This window comes from Ctenopharyngodon idella, chromosome 14, assembly GCF_019924925.1.
Source record: "Ctenopharyngodon idella isolate HZGC_01 chromosome 14, HZGC01, whole genome shotgun sequence".
Lineage (NCBI taxonomy): Eukaryota > Metazoa > Chordata > Actinopteri > Cypriniformes > Xenocyprididae > Ctenopharyngodon > Ctenopharyngodon idella.
The window spans coordinates 25,195,300-25,219,512 of NC_067233.1; the positions used below are offsets into that span (position 1 = coordinate 25,195,300).

The 24,213-nt window shown below is 38.0% G+C and overlaps 2 protein-coding genes and 1 long non-coding RNA gene across 5 annotated transcripts in view; 1 reads left to right on the plus strand and 2 right to left on the minus strand.

Moving 5' to 3' along the window:
* The window catches only part of kctd8 (potassium channel tetramerization domain containing 8), a 34,514-nt gene extending 24,589 nt beyond the window's left edge, over positions 1 to 9,925 (minus strand). The window contains exon 1 of the mRNA XM_051918499.1: positions 8,350 to 9,925. Within this exon, the coding sequence (XP_051774459.1) occupies positions 8,350 to 9,184 (835 nt within the window). The 5' untranslated portion in view covers positions 9,185 to 9,925. The remainder of the gene's footprint in view (positions 1 to 8,349) is intronic.
* A 964-nt stretch (positions 9,926 to 10,889) lies between these two features.
* LOC127525722 (uncharacterized) lies at positions 10,890 to 20,436 on the minus strand. The gene is made up of 4 exons (XR_007933403.1): positions 19,962 to 20,436; positions 19,750 to 19,840; positions 13,479 to 13,657; positions 10,890 to 11,331 (listed from the first exon to the last, which is right to left on the minus strand). It is a non-coding gene; the product is annotated as an uncharacterized LOC127525722 (long non-coding RNA).
* loxl3a (lysyl oxidase-like 3a) overlaps positions 18,466 to 24,213 on the plus strand; it is a 30,777-nt gene continuing 25,029 nt past the window's right edge. Inside the window, exons 1-3 of one of the 3 annotated variants that reach the window (XM_051918498.1) lie at positions 18,466 to 19,055; positions 23,258 to 23,554; positions 23,706 to 23,869. In XM_051918498.1, coding sequence (XP_051774458.1) covers positions 23,260 to 23,554; positions 23,706 to 23,869 — 459 coding nt within the window. In that variant the 5' untranslated portion in view covers positions 18,466 to 19,055; positions 23,258 to 23,259. The remainder of the gene's footprint in view (positions 19,056 to 23,257; positions 23,555 to 23,705; positions 23,870 to 24,213) is intronic. The other 2 variants (XM_051918497.1, XM_051918496.1) reach the window with 2 other exon arrangements.

Here is a 24,213-nt window from a genome sequence, read left to right on the forward strand (position 1 = left end):
AAAAAACAGAGATTGAAAAGATTAAGATATATTCACTGTGCAATTTTTTGATTTGGGTCTCTTAACAAGACTCCTTGCTTACATGAGAAATCACTTGTTAAACCATTTCCCTATGGGCAAACAGATAATAGTTCCTCCAAAATGAAAATTCTGTCAATTACTCACCCTCATGTCCTTTCAAAACTATATTTCCCTGTTCACACCTGGTATTAAAGGATTAGTTCACTTTAAAATGAAAATTACCCCAAGCTTTACTCACCCTCAAGCCATCCTAGGTGAATATGACTTTCTTCTTTCTGAAGAACACAATCGGAGGTATATTAATAAATATGCTGCCGTGGTATTCACCGCCTTCAGTATTCAACTTACAAAGAAAGTGTAAAACTCTCACAGTTCAAAACGCTTACGCTATGTCCGTATTCAACATACAGAAAAAGCGTAACTGACATCAGGACCGAGTTTGGACACCCCTGGATTAGAGAGAGAAAATATCAGGATCAATCCAGATTCATTGTATCGATCGAGAATCGATGTATCGTCCCAGCCCTAGACAGGTGTAAACATGAATGTTGTGATCATATTGACCAAAACGCATCTTACCAGGTGTAAACAGGGCCTATATGATGCTCTTTCTTCTGTGGAATACATAAAAAGTCATCTGAAAAATGTCTTCGTCTTTTTTTTTTGTCCATAACAATGAAAGTCAGTGGGGACTAATGTTGTTTGGACACCACTAGGTATAAAAACAGGCACTAATTTATCAGTCGCAATGAATCCAGTCCAATTTTACATTCTGAAAGTTCTGTTTATATGAACCCTAAACATTGCAATCGAATTCATATGTATGTTTACATGTGCATTAGATTTATTCCAAACAACTTCAGCGCATGCGCAGTGCCCAGTCACAGCATTCAAAACTGGAGAAAGCCATCATGATAATGGCGTGAACTACAGCTAGTATAATTTTTGCCACGTTTTTGTCTAGAAGACATATCTAAAAAAAAAGCTGACATTTGTCTAACAAGCTTTTTTTTAAGCAAATATTTAGTAAATGTAATAAAAAATATGTCTCATCCACTGACCAGTTCGTAAGACTTGAGACATAAATAAACGTTTGTATGACGTAAAAAAAAAACATAAGCATCATGGTATTTTGAATCTGATTAAGAAAATAGGTGGATTCAAGCATTTACATGCTTAATTTGTTCCTGTTGATTGGATTGAGGTGTTTACATGAAGGCTTTTCAGTCCAACAGAGCTATTATTCTGATTATAAACAAATTATTTGGGAAACATTCAAAATATGTAAATTGCATACACAATTACCACTTTCAAGGCCCAGTCACAGTTAAAATTTTGTACACAAAAACCAAACAAAAATAATAACTTTATTCTTTGTTGAATTAAGTTATTTTTAAGTTATTCTTTTGCGCACTATGGGCCAGATTTACTAACAGCTTGCACCAGAAAAAACTCCTGTCTCGATTAATTAAAGACACGCAGTGCAAAATTAGCACTGAAAAGGCGTGGACTGAGTTGTTTTAGCGGCTGACCTTATTGCATATGCATTTGTAGGAGTTTCCCTTTCAGATGCAAAATTTATGGGAGAAGAGTATTTAAATTAATCACGGAACGCGATTTACTAATGTTTGCGCTAGTCAATTTACTGGTATTTGTGCCATTATTTAACGCCCCAAAAATGTATGTCTTCACCCATTTCGCGACATGGCTGCAATTGTTGCTGCTAGGAGGAGACACTGCAGAGAACAGAGAGTGCGTGGTAGAAGGGAGAAAATATTTTCCACTCGTATTAATTTCTTTGGAATGCCAGAGGAAAACGTTATCCGTATATTACTTGTAACAAGTTGCGCCTGTGTCGACCCGCACTGCTTATTTGCGACCCAGCGCTAATTTGCACTGCTCTTAGTAGATTGCGTCAGTCATTATGTAAATGATTTGACTGCGTCTGTGTTCTTTAATTTGCGCGTCAGCAGATCACGTGCAAAACTTGCCACTCCCATTGGCGCATTTGTTGAATTGCGCTCTCGCGCTAATTTGCCCCGTTTAGTAAATCTGGCCCAAAAAGTATTGTCTCACTTGATAACATTAAGGTTGAACATGGACATGGACTATTGTAATAATGACTTTACTACCTTTCTGGGCCTTGAAATTGGTTACTGTGTTGCAGTCTTTCGGAGGCAAGAGGGCTCACAGATTTCATCAAAAATATCTTAATTTGTGTTCTGAAAATGAACGAAGGTCTTGAGGTCGACATGAGGGTGAGAACTTAATGACAGAATTTTCATTTTTGGGTGAACTAACCCTTTAAGTTTCAAATTTCTGTGGTCTGTTCATGCTATTAATGTTATTGTGGCGTTGAGCATCAGACCGTAAAGATACTGGTTACTGGATCCATCTCTGGTTTCACTGTATATGTCCCTCACAATCTCTGTTTAAATTCTTGTTAATATTTGCTGAATATGTGATTCGATTTGTATAAATATTCATGCGGGACACGTCCATATACTCAACCTTGACCTGCTCGTTCTCCCGTCTCTTTGCTTCCCTCACTAACACAGACATGCATTGATCTAACCAGCCATGTATGACTGGATGTTACGCTGTTCTGAGTTTTAAAAAAACATCCATGGAGGTCAGTTAACTTTGAGATGTAACTCAGCATCCACAACACTGTCAAAATTACAGTATTTTCCACAATTTCCTGTGCTGCGGAGGCACCAAATTACATGAATCAGATGAAAATTTTACATTTCAGTTTGTTTTGTCAGCCTGGGGAGTTTGGCCATAATGAAAAATCAAAGAGAAAGATGAAAACAGACCAAGCAATTTTCTTTCAAGCTTGTTTACTTTGAGAGCAGCGGTTCATAAGATGACTGACTGGCTCCAGCTCCTTCATCCAGAGGTTTGGAGGACACCAAGAGATCGACGCCGGACAGATGACAGAGATTTATTTGCGTCCTCCGAGTGAGTTAAGGCCATCGTGGCTTTGCAATCAGAGGTTTGATTTGTCCTTCGACAGAGTGTGAACCACCCGCACACTTGCATCACAACAGCAGCACCGCATGAGGATGTGTGGAGATACACACACACATTCACAACACACCCACACATAAACATACTGACAAGCGCAAACATGCATGATCAAATTTAGCCCGCAGCTTATCTGAACACTGGTCTATATTAAACCATAGATCATCACAATCATACCAGTGTGAGTCCACAGACACAGTAAATGTCTTTCACTTAATGTCAACTTGAAATCAAAATCGACACCGTTAACTTTCTTACTACATATTCTGGGTCTTATTGTGTACAATTCATCTGTGCATTTTTTCCAAAGAAAAAAAAAAAATTGTCTTCATAATCTTTCATCAAAATGCAATAACTTGCAAAACTTTTGTTTTATAGTATATGGTTAACCAATAGCTTGTTTGCAATCACGTGATTCTGATGATGCACAAAATTCAGATGGAGGTTAGGAAGTGAAAAGCAGAACGGACGAGATAGAGGAAAGTCCTTAATGTACTGGTTTAGACACTATTATAAGAGAGGTATAAACAGAAAATCACAACATATGTTGGACGTGATCCTTACGTTATAAAGAAGAGAGATTTTTCAACTGAATTGGAATATTTGTCTGTCATCGAGACGGTAAGCAACTTCTCCAGTGCCCGGTTGTGGTTTATCCCTTAAGTATGAGACTTAAGGCGTGATTTCCCCTTACCTATGAGAATGACTTAATAGAGTTGCATATAAAGTCTTTGATATAATCCCTTAAACAGTTCTCTAAGGGAAACTGCTAAGTGTTTCATGAAAGGTACCCAGGTTTTGTCGTCATAAAATTCTATTGTTGCCATGGCCATGTTATTTGTTAATACAGATAGGGTGTTACATATGTAATTTGATCAATGTTTATGTGAATAAATGCTTAAAATAAAATGTTTATCATATAAAGGGGCCGATAATGTCTCGTTAGAAGACTTGGATTGAACCTGGTCACTCCGTGTAACACTTAAGGTGGAGTTTTCCAAAACATATGTTATACCAAGGAAAATTACACTTAAGGATGGACAAGGACATCCTTCTACTCTAGAAACAAATGAAAGCATACAAAACTATGGAGGCATACTACTTGTATTAACATTTGACAAAGTGGTCACTGCACACACAAGCATTATCCGACTCGGCTCCTCCTGACTGCAGACGCAGGATTACAAGCCATTTTTTCCTGCTTTTTCAGTCAATTTCTTGCATTTTTTCCCCCTGATGAACAACAACTTTTGGTAAACCATAAAAGCTCCTTATATATTGCATTATTTTGTAAAGAATAAGCCTCTATGGTATTCTGGTCTGTATATGACTCAGGTCCCTTGTTCAATGAAAGTCTAAGAGATACTCAGATCTGTCAGGTGAAAATATTAGAGGGGACCTATTATGCCACTTTTCACAAGATGTAATATAAGTCTCTGGTGTCCCCAGAATGTGACTGTGAAGTTTCAGCTCAAAATACCCCACAGATCATTTATTATAGCTTGTCAATTTTGCTCCTATTTGAGTGTGAGCAAAAACACACCGTTTTTTTGTGTCCCTTTAAATGCAAATGAGCTGCTGCTCCCAGCCCACTTTCCAAAAGAGGGCAGAGCTTTAACAGATTGCGCTTCGGTTGCTCAACAACAACAAAGCTGGAGAATCTCACACAGCCAAAATGATGATTCAACTTGTGCTAAACTCTGCAGGACAGTGGCCCTCCAGGACCGAGTTTGGACACCCCTGGACTAGCATGTACCATCATTTTAAACGTTTGTGCAAATCCAGCGTTGTATTGACCTTAGTTTGTGAAGCAGTCTGACGTAAAATGACGGCATGGTAACAACACTCTACAACAACAACTGTTCCTTTTCTCTAAAGCAGTCCAACATGTCCTCATCCTCTTTGTTGCATGTAAATTTTGGGGTTTGTGATGTCACCAACCCGGGAAGAAGCTCGTTGTAGTCCCTATCAGCCATTTGTTGTAGTCCTAAAAAGCAATTTCTGTAAAAGAAAATATCTCCCCTTGCTTTGAACTTCGAGCGTCGTAACTTTGCAGATGTTGTTTATGCTCAAACAGCAACATTATCAACTAACTAAAGTTAAAAAAGTGAAATCATAATCAAGGACCCCTTTAAGTCTGATCATTTAGTAAAGTAACAGTACTCCTCTCCTCAACAAGACTCAGGAATCATTCATTTCCGTAGCACAAGTTACACATCAAAGTTTAATACTTATGGGTTGTTCAAATCCCCAACTCTAAGTATGAGCAATAGTAATAGTGATGCTTATCTGTGTAAACATTATTAATCATGTGTTACTGTCTCTGGATGACAACTGGGGGGTCTGTTATTGTCAACTAGTAACTCCTGTACTGTAAGCCCCTCTGGCATGTTGAAGGTCCGCATCCTTCCACTGAACCTCCAGAGCTGTGATTAGTATCCTGACAGAGATAAGGAACCGACGCTGATGCTCCTGCGGGGCGGACACACATCACGCTAAGCTTGAACGACAGCCATGTTACAGTCGGGACCGCCGGTGACCGTTCCACCGCCTCACCCTTAACACACACACACACTTCATTCTCTCTCACTTATTACTTCTCGCCATCTTTCTTCAGGCTCTCCGTCACTTCTGCCTCTGCAATCACATACGCAAATTATAAACTGACAGGGGTGTGTCCAGAATTTAAAAAGAGACACAGAGAGAGAGAGAGAGAGAGAGAGAGAGAGAGAGAGAGAGAGAGAGAGAGAGGCACACTTTCTCCATTGGTATAATAAATAAATATGAAATACAAATAAAATTAGGGAAATGCTTTCACAAAATCTAAAACTTAAAAAAAAATTGTAAAAAATGCAAGGCTGCAGGTTAGGTTTGTAACGGTAAAACTCACCTGTTTAACTCTAGTCTAGGGGAGTTGGAAAAAGAGCCTATTTTCAAAAAAAGTGGAGTGTTCCTTTAACTTCAATAGGGTAATTTTAAAATAAATGCCACAGGATTTTTCCTATCATAAAATGGTTTTATAAAAGCTTTATATAAGTGTATATATATATATATATATATATATATATATATATATATATATATATATATATATATATATACACATATATAATATAAATATACTTTTATACAAATAAATGTATATTTAGCATCTATAAAATGTATTAAGTACACATAAAGTATATTTAGTATAAATGTATATATGTGTACACACATACATATAATACACTAAAGTTTGATGATTAATAAAATACAATTTTAACATAAATGCGTTTTTTTCTAAATGTATATGTAATTGCAGTTGTATTTCATTACATTATTTTAAACATAAGTAAACCAATAAAGTTTGGTTTCAGCGCTGACAGCGGACACGACCCCAGCGTTTGAGAGCAGAGAATACTATTTATTTCATTTTTTTTTCTTTTTTTTTTTCTTTAAATCATTCAAATTTGGCTGGGTGGTTAATAACACATTTTTCTATGGTGTGACAAACTCTGAAAACATATTTTACTATTGCTTTACACAGAATTTAAATATTGGGAATGTGTCTCCTGGAGTGTCTTTATACTGAGCTGTAGAAGGATAAAGTATTTAACATGGAAATAATTACACACATCACCTTTAAACAACTGTCAAAGTATCTGGCAGCTTCACAGAGTAGACATCTTATCTTCATCAAGTATCTTCTAAAACTTAACCAGACACACAGTGAAAGATGAATACAGACACACACAGTCATTCACTCACTCACTCACTCACACACACTCACTCACACACACATCCTCATTATCTGCGACATGCAGTGGTAGGATTAGCTCTTGAAGTTCCATTACCTCGCTTAAGTCTACCAAAGTGAGATTTTTCTTCCTCCTAGACGGTCCTTTTCCTTATCAGCATGTTTTCACACTTCTCTACCTGTCCACGCAGCTATGCCTTATCTCAGCTTAAATGTGCACACGCACAAAACCTGCTAAAACATGCTTAAATGTTTCAAGCAGTTTCAAGGACCGTACAAATTCAATAAAAGACAGTTTAAAAGAAACACCATTAATCAGCTACCAATCAATCACAAATCAATCAAACCAGTGGTTTGGCCAGACAACAATCACAGCAGCTCAGTCAGAGACTGCACTGCATTCTGATTGACACCTTGTAAAAGTGAACTCACAGTTACTGCAGTGTGAAAGCATCAGCCTGCAGTGGATTAGCGCTTGTCCGTACAACTTAAGAATGACAAACCTGAGGCAGCCAATAAAAATGAACTAATCAGCAACCATTTAATCCAACTCTGATTTACATTGGCTAATGAGGAAGCTTTGATCTGCTTGGCTTTTTTATGATTGGACACAAGTGCTGCGTGGGATTGCCTAGTGTGTACTATCCTCTCTATTCAGTACGTCAGGCCCGAGGCTCTTGCTGTCCCAGTTATGACACACATTTACATGAACTGCAATGAATTACAGCATCAAAGTGGCTACATATTGAAGAGGAGCGAGCAGGAGAAAGAATGTGTGTGTGTGGGTAGTTAGGTGTTCGAAAAAATGAGAGAAAAAAAAGCATGTGATTGTGAGACGCTAAAGGAACGACACTGGATTGCAGATTGCGGATTGCAGATGAATACTGAAAGAAAAGGAAAGACTGGGAAGGAAAAGAAACAGAGATCAGAGTTTCCCAACCTGGTGGTCATCAAGTATACTTGATTTTAGAGGAGCTCATTAGCCGGTATCAAGTAATCTTGCATTTTCTAGCTGCACTAAAAAAACAAACAAACAAAAAAACCCTTTCATTAAATCAAAAGAAAAAAAATGGCAGGGTCAATACCTGTCAAAAAGAAATAGCTTTAAAATAAAATCTTGGATAATGATCAAAATAAAGCCATGCAAAATCATTCCTTCTTGAGGACCCGGCCATGTCTGCATTTCTTCAATAAAGATTACAAATAATTTGATACTTTAATAATAAACAAACTGTGCACAGATGCCAAGTACTTCAAATTTATCTTCAAGTATGCTTAGACTAAATTTGCAAGCAGTGAACAGAAAGAGAAATTTACCCAAGTCACACCTGTTCTACAAAGGTATGATTTAAAAAAGAAATTAGAATAAATAAAATGCATTCTTGCATGCACACATGAAATTAAGTGCATGTTTCTTTTTTTGGTGGTTAGGGGGCTGGGGGCTGAAGGCTGAGGTTGAGTTGTGAAACATGTCCCTCTATCTCTTGGGAAAAAGGTTGGGAATACTCGGATACATGAAAAGGAAATTAGAGTGCAGCGCAGACAGCTGCTCTGTCACTTACTGAAGAAAATGTACTCCGTATAGCTGCTCCAGATCTTGTCGTCTCTGTACTGGTTAACGAACGCAGCTGTTCCGGTTGAGTTGCAGGCCACCATCTGGAACCCAGCCTCGCTCAACCTGTCGAACGCTTGCTCTAGGTAGGTGAACTTTAGGTAGAAGCGCGAGGTGTATTTTTCTGGTGGACGGTCAGGATCCCGACTTTCATTTAGAGTGTCCCCAAACACCTCCTTCGCCAGAGCGATACGCCCGCAGACCATGATCCGTGCCACGCGCCGAAACTTAGCATCAGCTTGGTTATCCCTCACCATCGTGTAGGATCCCCGATAACCAATCGTAATGAACCCTGACCTCTTGTCCAGGGCAGAAGAGGAAGTTGCGTAGTTGGTGGCGCTGTTTCCAGTTCGAGTCACCAACTCGCTACTCTGTGAACTTTCCTCAATGTCACTCTGGCAGCCTTCGTCGTTGAGCGAGCCTTGCTTGGCTACACGCGGGCCTAGAAGTCTCAGAAGTTCCCCTAACTGGAAGTGCTCGGCCTCGCGCTGAAGACGCTCCCGCTCTGGGAAGTGTTCGGGTAGCACGAGCTGGCGGTCCCGTAGGAAGTCCAGCACATATCGGAACAAGAAGCCATCGCGGTCGATGAAGAAGCGTCCTCGGCTGTCGCGGGGCAACTCGTGCGGGTTGCATCTTGTGAACATGGTGTGAAGGGTGGTGTCAGGTACGCTGACCAGAGTGGAGCGCTTGGTGACATACACCTGTCCGCCCACATTGAGTTCCACGACCTCCGGGTACGGAATTGACACCTCGCTGATAGGGAGTATAGTTTCCTTCATGGCCATGATCCAAACACACCAAAGCGACAACGTAAACACAAGACGAATGAAGAGAGGCGACTCTGGAAAGATCTCAAAAAGAAGCAGGGAACGACTCCATAGAGGTCCAGGAGAGATGGATGTCAGTCAAGGCTTCAATGCCAAACAGCTGTTAAAGTTTGACAGAGAACTACATCGCTGCTGAAGAATGAGAGAGGGATAGAGAGAAGAAGAGGGAGATTAAGAAAAAGGGAAGAGGAGAAGAGAAGGGGATGGAGTGCTATCAAGTTTCCTCAGCTGCTGTCCCTCCGTTGATGAAGAGAGCAGTGGAGTATGAGATGGAGACACTGGGGGAGAGAGAGAGAGAGAGAGAGAGCGAGAAAGGAGGTGGGAAAGAGGAGGAACGCCAAACAGAGACCCACATCATTTGTCCAAGGTCTAAGGGAAGCCACAGTGACATCATCTACAGAATGAGAGAGGGAGTGGAGGTGTAACCACACGGTCCTGCCTTTTAAAGAGACAGCGGCACAATAATTTACACACTAAAAGAGCAAGAAGCCAAAAATTAATTACCATCAAAGGATATGATCAAGGATATGTTATAAACCCATAGAAAAAGATAATGAGAAATGCCATTTTGGTTTGCTCTTTCAGTTATGTGCATATGTATGCTGTTGTGTAGAATAATGGTCTCTCTAAATGACTATCTGGTGTAATTGAGTTGGACTCCAGTGTCTGCATGTTGTGGCACAGTGAATAATGAACAGGCACACAATGTGATTGTCTCATGGGAATAAACACAGATTAGCTGTAATTCTCACATTATCTCTGCCAAACCATTAAAACAGAGGGAGAAAGAGAGAGCCAGAAAGAGAAGCACTATATTAATCACCCAGAAGACTATATCGCCACCTAGGGGCCATATGCAAGTACAATCGGTCAGGTTTATCATTAAAAGTGCAAAAGGCAATCAGTAAAACAATATCCAATTCTGTTAAAATTAAATTGATTTGTATTTTTGAATAAAAAATAGATTGCAATTCAGAGTGAGATTTTTAATTATCAATTTTTAAAGAGGTTTCTTAAATATTATGATATTAAATGCAGATTTTTTTTTAGCTGAATGCATTTACACCATCATTCAAATGTGACTATTGTAATTTGATAGAGATCCGATTGCAATTATCCCCATAAAATGAAAATCTCCATTTATTAAATGAGAGGTTCTGTTAACTGACACATTTCCATCATTTACAGAATTTGTAAAACATTGATGGATAAATCAACAACATGCTTTTTCTCATTTCTTTCTCAAAGAAATGAAAAGGGATTGGAAGTGGAGAAATTTTTTTTAAAGCACATTTAAGGAGAGAAATGAGATTCCATTATATGAAGTTGTAAAGGTGCTCAAAATCCCAAAAGCATTTTCAGCGGTCCAATCACAATGCATTACGGGTACAATTACAGTTGGCTTGTAACGTAGTTAAAGGGGGCCACAACTTCTTCATCTTATTTCTCTGCATCATACAAATAGTCTCAAAAATAATCTTTCTTCACCAGTGCATGCTAGTATATCCCATTACTCTTGAAACTTGAAATGTAACATTTCAGAAGATAAAACTTTTATTTTTATTGGTTGGTTAGACCTAGATCCAAAACTTGTAGGACAATTTGGAAGAAAAGTAACATTTTGAAACACAATATGGTCATTAAAGGGTTTCAGTACCAAAAGTTGAGATGAGCACCAAAGTTTTAAAAGATTACCAGTCAGAAAATTCTAAAGCAACTTCATCAAAAGGATAAAAACCTATGTAGCTATGAGGTGACACTTCCTTGAAGGACAGCAGCAGACATGGTTTTTAGGAGATCTGGATGACGATAATGTCAGTGCCTTACTATTTATCACTGTCATTCTGGGAACACTGTCCCTCCTGATGAACAATAGGCATCCTCAAGGGACAAACTGAAAAGCAGGGCCATTGTTTCTTGGTGCTAATCACTCGACTGAGAGCTGACAATGAGTAATTACTGTGATCTTGAGGACTGCAGCCTCGGCGGTGTCTAAATACTATCTGCTGTTGATGAATGAACCAATTGATCTGCAGTCATATTCAGCATTTGTATGTGATTCCCATGTTAGGTGTACTTCTGACAGTGTATGGTGAGAGATTTACCTATACACAGACAAATACCCACAATCAAACAAAGCAGAGGATGGTAATTGCAGCATGGTGGCGTAAATTGTAATGATGTAGCTTGCCTCTATCTGTGTAATTGTATAGTAAGCTGGAAATCACAGATCTTTCAACAAAAAACACTGGAAGAGGGGATAACAACAGTAGATTTTACACATGGTTTTCCTTTTTCTCTCCCTCTTTCTGCATATTTATCTCCTTTTATCTTTCTTTGGAAAATGCTCAGTATTTTGTTTGCTAAGACAAGCATCATTATGGCTTTTCATTATGACAATTCACAATATGACAGCAATCAGGCTTGGCAGATGATAAAATCCTATAGACTTACACTGAAATGCAATTTACACCAAGTCATCATCCTAGAGGCCAGAACATCATAGGCCCTGTTTACACCTGGTATTAAGACGCAATTTGGTCGAATTGGATCACAAGTGGACAACGCTAAATCAACCCTCTACAAGGCGAGTAAATCACTCGCATATGCAACAAAATTTCACGAGAGGCAACTAAAAAAATTTATTTAATTAGCCAATGGCTAGTAAATTGTTCCATTACAGTCGTCTGTAATTGAGTTACAGGCAAAAAATTAGCTCTCTCTCATACATGCGCACTCACTACAGTGAGAGAAATAGAGAGCACATGCAGGGCTCGTTGCAGAACTGTCACTGTGCCGACTGGACCAGTGCTGGGTCGCCATGAAAGTTTATCATTTGCACGCGTTTTTAAGCCTTGCCAATTTAAACATTCAAGCGCAAGAAGATGTGAAAGATAACTCAAGCGCGCTGTGTGAGAAGTTTTGTGTGCAAACTGCACATCCGAAGCACGCACCCAGAAAGACACGTCTAAAAGCATGTGAGTACTGAATTGAGCTCTCTTTCATGTCTTCTGGCACTTGAACGGACAATTCCACTCAAAATTATGTCAAAATGCCCGTCTTGGCGAGTATCCTAGTAAACATAATCGGTTATGTCTTAAGTGAATGTAAACAGTTGAGAAAGAAAATCAGTATATTGGATAAGAGCATTAGCTCTTAAAGTGACAGCAGCCTAATATTCCTGCTGCTGCCTGTGTTCAATTTCTGTACCTCTACCTAATCTGTATCTAACTACTGTTAGATCTACCTGAAAAACCTGAAAAGCACTGTTTATTTAATTTGCATCTTTGTTCTATTGTTGTGTTTATTTTTAGCTATTGCTTATAGTTGGATCATTTGTTCTTATTTTATTACAGACCATTTACTTGACTTTAATAGTGTCTGAAATGTATATGTTATATTATATTTATGTAGATTTTTTCATTTGCATTGTTCTTGCATTCCATGTAAAAAGTCTGGTGAGTAAAATAAAAACTTTACTAGCAGCCAATGGTGACTCGAGCATCAGTGTGTCCATAGAGGGTTGTAAATACAGGTGTAAACGGGGTCTAAATCGTTTTGAGCTTGTCCACTTTCGACTACTTCCAGATGAAGTTGGAAATGCATTCGACCGGATTGCTTTCGTAGTGTAGATGCGTTCATGTGTTTGAATGTGTTCAAACAGCCACAGAAGACCACCTGCTCTCCACCTACTGACCTAATGCGTAAACATTATGGGAAGCGCGCTAGCCAGATGGGACTCAAATTTTAGTTTGAAGATGAAAAAGGTACCAAGCACAATGTTCTCTCACCATTCCTGATTTCTAACACACACCCACAGCGTTCGGCCGGTCTTGCAGCTGTCAGAGCAAAAATTAAAGCTGCTGCTCTCCGTATGTTTTTCCATCGTCTCCAGGTGCGTTCATATGTAAATTGCATGAGCTCATTTCATCCATTAATTTGAAAGATCTGAAAAAGCCCATACATTTACCTGCCCATAGATCAAGACAGAAGTGGTTGAAAGTGGACAAAAGAGACAGATCAAAACACCAGGTGTAAACGGGTATGGGTCTCCCTCGTCTACTTGTGATCCAATTGACCAAAACACATCTTAATACCAGGTGTAAACAGGGCCATAGAAACTTGAAGAAGGGCCCTTTTCTTCTTGGTTCAGTAAATAACCATCCAAACCACCCTAGCAACCACATAGCAACACATTAAAAAACTCAGAACACCTCAGCAACTGCATAGCCTCACCTTGGCAACCACTCACCTTTTCTTCAGAAAATGTCTCTCCTCGTGCGACCTCACCTCTTCACCCTCCTGTCAGGTGATTCAGTGTCGCTCCATGACGCCGTCCATCCTCTTTTTTTAATTCCGACTCCATCAGCCCATCACACTCCACGGCCACACTTCCCTCCATGATTACACTCAGATAGACACCAGACAGACCTGCACACAGAGCTGTTCATCAGCCACTTAAGACAGCATGCATGGCTGATTTTATGGTGGATGGCACAGAAGTGACATTGACCTTCCCTCTAAAATAATCGCTCATGAGGTAAAGCGCCTGTTAAGTATGCAGCACAGTACATGTGAATGAAGTACTCAATGTCATATTCAGTGTGTAGAGCTTTATCAACCAGAGGAAGAACACCACCACCACCACACATTTATATGTAGATAGATATACTTGAATAATGACGTTTTCTTTAGACAAATGTGTTTTCCGTACTGACAGTGAAATATAATGTTCTAAATCACAATTTTATGACAGCACAACATATTTAATATGATACCGACTACAACACATACAGAATTTTAACAATTCTCATCAATCAAATGCAACCAAACACAAACATATGAAGTCACTCAGTTAGACATGGTTACACAATATCAAATCCCTAACACCAAGTGCTGTGGAGTGTATTATACAATAATAATATAATAATACTAAAACTAGTTTGAATAGTTTGTAGACTTTACACAGCTGTATGAAAGTTTGAAAGTTTTATAAGCTTTAAATTTAGTGAAGTGGAAAGAGAAAAAAAAAAAACACATTGCATGAATTAACATGTTTTATCACATTGCTAGCATGAATTAGCATGTTTTAACAGGATGTTAGCCTGAATTATCATGTTGTTAACATGTTTTATCATTTTGCTAGCATGAATTAGTATATTGCGAACATGTTTTAACACATTGGTAGCATGAATTGGTACGTTGGTAGCATGTTTTAACATGTTGCTACCATTAATTATCATGTTTTCACACATTGTTAGAATGAAATAGCATGTTTTAGCATGTTGCTAGCATGCATTAGCATGTTGCTAACATATTTTACCATGTTGCTAACATGTTTTAGCACATTGTTAGAATGAATTAGCATGTTCCTAGTGTGATTTAGCACATGCTAGCATGAATTAACATGCTGTTAGCTTTCTTTAGCACATTGCTAACATATTTTAACATGTTGCTAGCATTTTTGACATGTTGACATGAATTAACATGTTCCTAACATGATTTAACATGTTGCTAACATTTTTAGGATGTTGCTAACATGAATTAGCATGTTGCTAGCATGTTTTAGCATGTTGTCCTAGGATAGTGATTAAGCTTGTCACAATGACACTATTGTCTTTTAGAGCTGCTGTATAGCCAAAATGAATCATTGAATCACTTTCCTGTTATCATCACTGTAAAGCTGCTTTGAAACAATCTGTATTGTATAAAGCACTATATAAATAAAGGTGACTTGACTTGACTAGCAACCACCCAAAACACACTAGCAACCACATAGAAATGCCCGGGCAATCCACGCCAACCTAGCATTGTGTTGAAAAGCTTTGTATGGGCAAACACCACTCTTTCTTTCATTCTTTTCAGAAAATTAAAGAATCTAGTTATGTCTTGAGCTGTTTGTCCTCGCGGCTCTGCTCCATAACACAATTATTCAGCACAAGAAATTTTTTATGAAGCAGCTTAAACAAATTGTTACAAACACTTTCAATAAAAAAACACTTAAGAGAAAGAGGTTGAAAAATCTCTGAGCCTGGAGAGGTGTAGAAAACTGAACAGTGACTGACAGCAGCAAATGACAGCACTTTGCCACAGCCTTGCTTTTCCCTCGGCGGTGTGAGAGGAATGAAGACAAGCCAATCACAGAGGCCACAGCATGCCGCTGGCCCCCCACCACCCACCCGCTTGCAGTTAAATTACGGGTTGGGGTGAGACGACTTCCTGTGGTGCTACACTGCTGTTTCTGTAGACCAGCAGTCAACACCTCACGGTGAGATGAATGAAGAGGAAAGGTGTCGTCAGCATGACTTGTCAAGCTGTTTTAAAAGGTTTGAGGTGGCACGGGATTACACTTTTGAAAAAGGGCAGGTATTTCAGTGTGTCGATCATATCAAACTGCCTCAATGCATCATTAAAGAAAGGACAAAATTTAAAAGTGCTGCCTAGAATAAACTTTCACTTTGGTATTATCAGACAAGAGTTGGAGTAGAAGGTAATTATTCAGTAGCATTTTATATTCATTAATACATACAAACCAGAGGTGTGCGGTGGTGTTTTATTTGTTTTTATATGTCAAATGTAAATTTATGTCCCTGTTACATTTTATTTTCCTGGTTAAAGGTGCAACATGTAAGATTTTTGCAGTAAAATATCCAAAAACCACTAGGCCAGTGTTATATATTTTGTTCACTTGAGTACTTACAATATCCCAAATGTTTACAACTATTTGCAAATCGTGAGAAAATAGCAATTTTAACCAAAGCTCCGGGACATGTGAGGAGTCGCCTGTCAATTGCGTCATACCCGCGCTACCCTCGGTTTCCGGTTTTATTTTGTAGAAACCATGGAAACACCAAAGACACTTTAATATATTACACGTTTTAATAGGCAAGGGAACAACTGTTTTGATATATTTATAGACAGAAAACTAATTATTGTTATATAGCTCAACACGTTTAGTCTTATTGTTTAAATATAATTCTCTTGATTTTTTGCGAGTACCATGCTTTACCATGCCTCAGAGAAAAACACTATTTTGTCAAGTAGCTAACATATAATCAGATGCAGCTTTATTTTTAGTAACAGTAATACAGAATTTTCTCCATCATACAATACGTTTTAAAATTAATTGCATGCCATTCATCATGATGAATGGAAAAAAAAGGCAGGGTCTCAAGCGTGACACATTGAAAAAGCTGCGAGACGTGCCGCAATGGTCAAAGATGATCATCTAGTGCATATTTAAATAGAAAAACTATTAAAAAGCTTACTGTAAACAGTGCTGAGTAATCACGTCATCTCCATAAGAACTCTGATTGGCCCGAATCAGACTTCTTACGTCAGCGTGTTCTGACTTTGTACGTGCTCTCAGGGGTAATCTTCATTCTACATTCACACAGAGCATATTTCTGGTAATTTTCCCTTACTGGTAAATTGCCAGAACCAATTTACCTATATTTTTGAAAAGGTCCTGTTCGCACATGATCTCTTACCGGTAATTTACCAGTAAAGACTGTATGTGTGAAAGGGGCTATTGTCTTCATTCAAGTTGATTCTAGAACAAGCACGAAAACAAGAGGCGGGATTTATTGTACGAACCATTCATATCCAATCATAGTGCGATGGAGGCATTGTCTCCTCTCACATGACTGAGATCAAGTCATCTCAAAAAACATGATATTTAGCACCTGGAATGCGATTTTCACCAGGGGACCCCCCTGAAACACGACTGGGCTAGTTTTGGGCTAATTTTGAGCAGCAATTGGGCGGGAATTGTTGTGACAACCTGGCAACCCTGTACCCCCCCCACCAAACCCAACGGACACTTTAGGCGGTCTGTTATAAGCCAATGAGCTGAGAGGAGGCATGAGAGACGCGGACTCCCGCTGTTTTTTTTCATCTGCGGGTGTTGATGTCGGATAGTATTACTTTATAAAAACTAGTGACTTTTACACTTTTTAATGTCATATTCTGTAATATTTGCCTTGTTTTATTTTTGTAATATCGATTATTTTCACATCCAATTTTTTTTTTTTTTTTAAAAAGGAAACTCTCCCGATACAAACATATATACATACAAAGTTTTTGTTCAATAACAGGCTGGACAAATATAATGTATATAGCTAGTTACACACAACAGAAAATTCATTTTTTTGTCATGATTTGAGCATTTAGAGACATTTGTTGTCATATTTCATTGGTGATTTCAAATATAAAAATTTAATTTTAAGGTTGGTGAATAGTTTTGGAGAATCTGATGTTTCCCTATTCAAAGAGATAGTAGCTGTACTTGCATAACTGATATAGCCATGTATTTAATATGTCTATGGACTTGTACGAGGGGCGTTTCAAAGATGGCCGCCGAGTGAAATGACTTGCCTGAAAGGGTCTTTGATAAAAGACACTTATCTTTTTTTATAAATATTAAAATATTAACAGTCAATATCTAATATATTTCCTAGAAAACAAAACATCTTCACATAGTATATTGTCAGTTGCTGTGTTTATGTCCAATTCAAGGCAATATCATGCTACTTTTTTAGCTGGACACTGTTCAGGCTACCTGTAGTACAGAGTCGTTCGCAAGCTTCACTGGAGTTGAATTAACGAACTTCTTCATCATTGACAGTAGATACGATGTATTTGCTGGTTTAATATCAATTGATAATAGTAGGTAAATATCCACTTTATTCAGCGCTCTGTTTGTTTTCTGTGTTCTTGTTACTATTTTAACAAAACACTGCGTCAAACGATTCAGCTTGTGGATGATTTAAACTGATTCATGAAACGTGTTGACCTATTCACTGAAAAGAACCGACTCAAAAGAGTGATTCATTCATGAAAGGGCATCATGATTCAATGGCACTGTCAAGAAAAATGTGATTGTAGCAAGTAACAATGCTATAAAGCCTGCTGATTAATCAATAAAACAGCTTTTATATAGTTGAAAACTTACGACGCCACCTCGCTATTGAGAATATCATATAAAGCGATATCTCTCCATAAAAGACTGAACTGCTCAATTCAGACGTATTAGTTTTACAATCTCTTTATGAGCTTTTTGAAGCATCAAAGTGGTAGTTGCGTAGCTGTCATCTCTTAAATTTTATTAAAAATATCTTCATTTGTGTTCCGAAGATGAACGAAAGTCTTATGGGTTTGGAAAGACATGAAGGTGAGTAAATGATGACAGAATTTTTATTTTTTTTCACTAACTTCTAGGCACTATATACTAGTGCCCAAAAGATGGCGCTATTTCTTAGTTGTCAGCTGACTTGCGTTGGAGGTGAGGATTGTTGACTACTACACAGGCACAGGTGAGGTGTCTAATTATTAAGTCTAGAATATGCTGTTGGCCTTTAATTGTTTTATGTTTATGCAAGAATAATTGTACATAAAATGCATATGAAATAGAATATCATTAAAAGGAGAGAGTGGAGAAAATGCTTGATCATCCCTCCTCCTGCTGCTTGCACTCATGCATCTTCAGAGAGGCTTTCCAGATTTAAAAAAAAAAAAAACCCAACAAAAACATCTGCCAGAAATGGAGAGGACATGACGCGACATTTCCATTCACTGACTCTGAGAGAGACCTCTACATAAGACCTGCCTCCTCTTAATAAACCTGTGAAACGGGCAGATACACGGCAGTCCCAGCTCAACCTCTGCATCCCGCCAGCTCTCTCTCTCTGCGCACAGCAACAGCGTACGGTGATTTCCCCTGATGCTCTAAACTTCCACTGACTGATCAAACTGTGATAAGATCTGATCTGAGCCCGCAACCACTTGGCTTATCAGAAAACCTGTGCAAGTTTCTGTCTCCTGGATTTAGGTAAGTGGAGCATGGACACTATAAGATTATTTTATTTAAATGCATTTATTTAAGTTTATTTGTTTCCTATCTTTGGTGGACACTATAAAACAAATACAAAAATGAAAATAAAGGTATTGGCATCTGTTCTATGAAGAAAATTTAATATCAATGGAACCATTGCACAACAGTTTCTTCATAATAGAAAAAGATTCTTCAGATTATTAAAATGTTCTTCGCGCTAAGATGAAATACTATTGATGAATGAGTGTTGTGATCTTAAACATGGCTCTATATTTGTATAATTTGAGTTAAGACGATGTTCAAAGATAATGAGGAATATTTTGCTTTAGTAGTGTGTCCAACTTGTGGTCAGATGTAATTTGTGTAAATCCAAGTTTGGAAACAGCTGAACTACAGTATGCTCTTTAAATGCATGCTGTCATTCATGCACAGTTTACTACTGCACATTTTAATTTTATAAGCATGCAGTATTGGGTTAGCTACTATGAGAAAAAAAAAAAAAATACTACTACACTAATGGAGGTGTTAAAAACAACCCAAGTGGCAACCCAGCACTGCTTAAATATTGGAAGAACACATGCTAAGTTAAAGTAACCCTGCAAGCCTGGTTACACGTTTTAACCCAGCAGGTTGGGTTGCACAATTTAACCCAATGTCAGCTCATTTTGACTAAAAGCTGGGCTAATTTTACCTCATAAATGGTTATTATTTATGCTTAACGGTAGATACTTCAATATGGCCGCGTCGCGTCTCTCTCGCTCAGTCTGCAGTTGCAAGCGAACCTAGGAAACGATAACGTTAGTGGAGCAAACAACGGACTTACTAAACTTACTAAAAAAGGAGAAAAACTACGGATGATTTTTGCCTGTACAGTAATTATTTTATATACAAGTTAATACAAACCTTAAAGTTATTCACGAAGATCACCTCAGCACGTTTTCTCTCAGGATAGGAGACAAAAATGACATATTTATTGTGTCTGTGGACTTGAATGAGAGGCGTTTCAAAGATGGCCGCCGAGTGAAATGAATGACTTGCCTGAAAGGGACTTTGATAAAAGTCAGTTATGTTTTTTTTTTTTTTTAATAAATATTAAAATATTAACATTCAATATCTAATACATATTTCATAGAAAACAAAACAATTTCACACAGTATATTGCCAGTTGCCGTGTTTGTGTCCAATTCAAGGTAATATCGTGGTACGTTTTTAGTTCAGGCTTTTAGTGCAGGTTCAAAACTGTTCAGGCTTCACAGGGAGTTGAATTAACGATCTTCTTCGTCAGTGACAGTAGATACGATGTATTTGCTGGTTTGATATCATTGTAGTAGGTAAATATCCACTTTATTCAGCACTCTGTTTGTTTTCTGTGATCTTGTTACTATTTTACCGAAACACCGCGTCAAACCATTCAGCTTGTGGATGATTTAAACTGATTCGCGAAACGTGTTGCCTTCATAGGTTGACCTATTCATTGAAAAGAACCGACTCAAAAAAATGATTCATTCACGAAAGGGCATCATGATTCAATGGCACTGTCAAGTAAAATGTGATCATAACGCCTGTTGATTAATCAATAAAATAGTTCTTATATAGTTAAAAACTTGCAACGCCAACACACTATTGAGAATATCATATAATCACATAAAGCGATCGTGTCTCTTCATAAAAGTTGAACTGAACTCAGGACATTTTCTTTCAGGACAGGAGACAAAATGACCGTTGACAAACTGATCCAGTTTTAAATTTGAAGTTACTAAATGACACAACAGGCAGAAGTAGTCTGGGTAAAAAATAACCCAGCCAATTTTAGAATGTAGCTACTAATTACATATTCAACAGTGTCATTATATTACTGTAGGCTACTAATTACTCTCTCTAAAAAGTTTTGCATTACTTATTACCAGTGGTGTAGTCGGGGCCATACGCACGTATACGCCGTATACTTACTTGTTGCCCAGGGCTGTTTGCGTATTACTACTTCCAAGTATCACAATTTGCGTATACCCACTTATGTTTTTCGCGTCGAAAGTCCATCTATTGTTATGTTAGCTTCCCCTTTAACTGTGTGTCCAATGCTGTTGCGTAAACTCGGGATTCTTTGTTGTAATTGGTGCATTAGCACTTCTATCATTCTACCTTTTCCTGCCCATCATCGAATAAAAAATCAGTCCTGACTGTGCGTGTTCGCGCTGCAATGAGAGATCTCCGATCAAAGCCGCTCGGTGTTTTGAGCGGTGCATTGAGCAGATCTCTCACTGCAGCGGACACGGCATGAGAAATATGGTGGTGAGCGAATAAGACTATTAATTAATTATATACATCATGCGTTCGGAGCTTTTATAAGTGCAAAAGACCATCAGCGCAACTGAAGCCCGGTTTATTTAATGTGTCAGTGGCGCGCGAATCACCATATAGGCCTCATCTGAATCTTATCACGCTCCAAAAGTGTGATAGGCCTATGATTTCCACGAGCCATTCCTATCGTGACACTGATGATAAAATGTTTGATCCATTTGAAAGTTAAACACTCTAACGCTGTAGAGAAAGTCAAAGATGATCTAACGTTAGACTGATGAATAAAATTAACAAAAGACTGATGAAAAGAGGAAAAACATCATCTTGCACCAATATTTATTAGGGAAGCTATTCATGAATCACTCTTACTAGAATTTATCACGTTTTGTTGCATTAATTGTGGTAAATTTGGCTAACTTGTAGAATTTACAATCTATTAAGGGAATATATTTTCACTAGCTACTCACTAGCTATTGTTGTAGCTATTGTTCATGTGTAGGTTGCTATTTTTTCATAAATGCTATGATAAAAAAAGAAAAAAAAAATAGTTTGACTTCTTATGACACATTGAAGTAGAAAATTCTGTCAAACTGATAAGCTTACAGGTGCTTAAATAATATAAAACATCATATAAACCATGATGCAATTTCTGTCGGTTAGTATTTCACAGTTTAATATTTTTATAATTATTAAAATGAAAGTAAGCAACAGTCTAACGCAGACACAGGCATGCAGCATAGGAAGTGAGAGGTTTTACAACCTTAAAGTATGAATGAATTCTATGAATGCATCTCTGAAGGGAACTGACTGACTTGAGAAAAGTTTTAATGCCATTTTCTTTTCATCTTCCCTCCATGTAATGTTTATAAGCAGCTCTGCTTTGTTTACTGAGGTTACCGAGGAAACAGCTCTATTTCTGCTGTTCCATAAGCGCCACCTACTGACAGAGAGTGGATTTAAATTTTCATTCAGCCTGTCTGCGGTTTTTGTTTGTGAAACTCAGACCACATTTTTATGCACATTTTTTGTCATTTTTTACCTAATGTTCAAACCAAAACTACACCCTTGAATAATTGGCTTTTATATAGCCCCTAATGCCAAAGCAATTTTTTTAAAATTATTATCTGGAAATATTTATTTCATATTACGTTATTTTTTTACCACCCACTTGAATAAAATGAAAAATGAATGTATCACTTTTCACAATGAATATAATTCCAAAGCAACGTTTAGTCATACTGTAATGCAGTCAAAAATAATCTGAAAAATTACAACCAATTTTAGAATGCACTATATTTGTTTGTTTTGTAATTAAACAAATGTTACTAGTGAACAACAACAAACTGCTCTTTTAATTCTTTCAAATAAATAATATAAAATTGCATAAATTATTCTTGATCTGACCAAAGTATCAAGGGAGAAGGTTTGGCTACATTAAGAACATAACATTTTATCATTAGACATTAAATTTTGATGTTAAACTGTTTTCATATTGTTCTATAGTCTATACTGTATTTAATGCAGTTACATAAGTTACTGTAATTAAATTACTGAAAAATTAAGAGTAATCCCTTACTTTTTCAAGGGAAGGGAAAAGAAAAGTAATTAAATTACAGTAATTACTTATGCATTACACCCAACACTGTTTATAAGTATTTAAAAATAACATTATAACTTGAGTGATGTTTGGAGATTTCTCAACCTGACAGTGATGATATTTTAAATTTAATTCATAAAATTTTTAACATTGTTTAATAGTATTTCAGCCCTGTTTCATGGAAATCATTTCACGCACATTTTAAAACCTTGCAAATTAATGTGTATATATATATATATATATATATATATATATCACTCTCTCTTTTGGTTTCTCTCTTCTCTTCATCTCTCACACTTTCAAGCAATGCTGAGAGGTGGATTGTGGGATACGGTGATTGCCATGGTGCTATGGGCCATCTGGCTGCCCTCCTGTCTCGGCCAGACCCCCTCACCCTCTCAGGATGGAAAAATTAAGTTTCGTCTGGCCGGATACCCCCGCAAACACAACGAAGGGAGAGTGGAAGTGTTGTACAACGGAGAGTGGGGAACTATCTGCGATGATGACTTCACTTTGGCCAACGCTCATGTTCTATGTCGCCATCTAGGGTTCGTGGAGGCACTAAGCTGGTCGCACAGCGCCAAGTATGGAGTCGGCAATGGTGAGTTAAAAATGAATCTTATAAGCAAAATGCCATTTTTATTGTAGTCTGTCAAGTTTGTGCTGTTTAGTTAATTTCTCATATCTGAAAATCAGTTTCTGAATCTCCTGTTGTAAGCTGACCTGGCTGGTAAAGATCCATGTCCCTGCAGGTAAAATCTGGCTGGATAATGTCATGTGTGAAGGATCGGAAAACAGCATTGAGAAATGTGTGTCCCGTGGCTGGGGGAACAGTGACTGCACGCACCAGGAGGACGCAGGGGTGGTCTGTAAAGACGAGAGACTTCCGGGCTTTGCAGATTCCAACATCATTGAGGTAAAAGATCACTTTCATCAAATGTCATGCCACTGATTCTGGTAAACTCAATTGCTCAATTTATGTGGCATGTGTTGCTGTTACATTTCAAAGCAATCTAATATGAGTTCCTGTGACCTGGAGCAATAAGCAACCACCTTGCATGACCCAGAACACCCTAGCAACTTTCGGCCATGTTTGCAGACTGCTTTTATCTCTTCACTTTTTCCTTCTTCATTTTTCTTCTTCTCTCAGCCCCCTTTCCCCTATGTTCTCTCTCTTTCTCCCTCATCCACATCCACATAATGAGAGTCCACAGCCAGAGTCACTCTGCTCCGACTTAAAGTATTTGCTCAGTTGTAAAT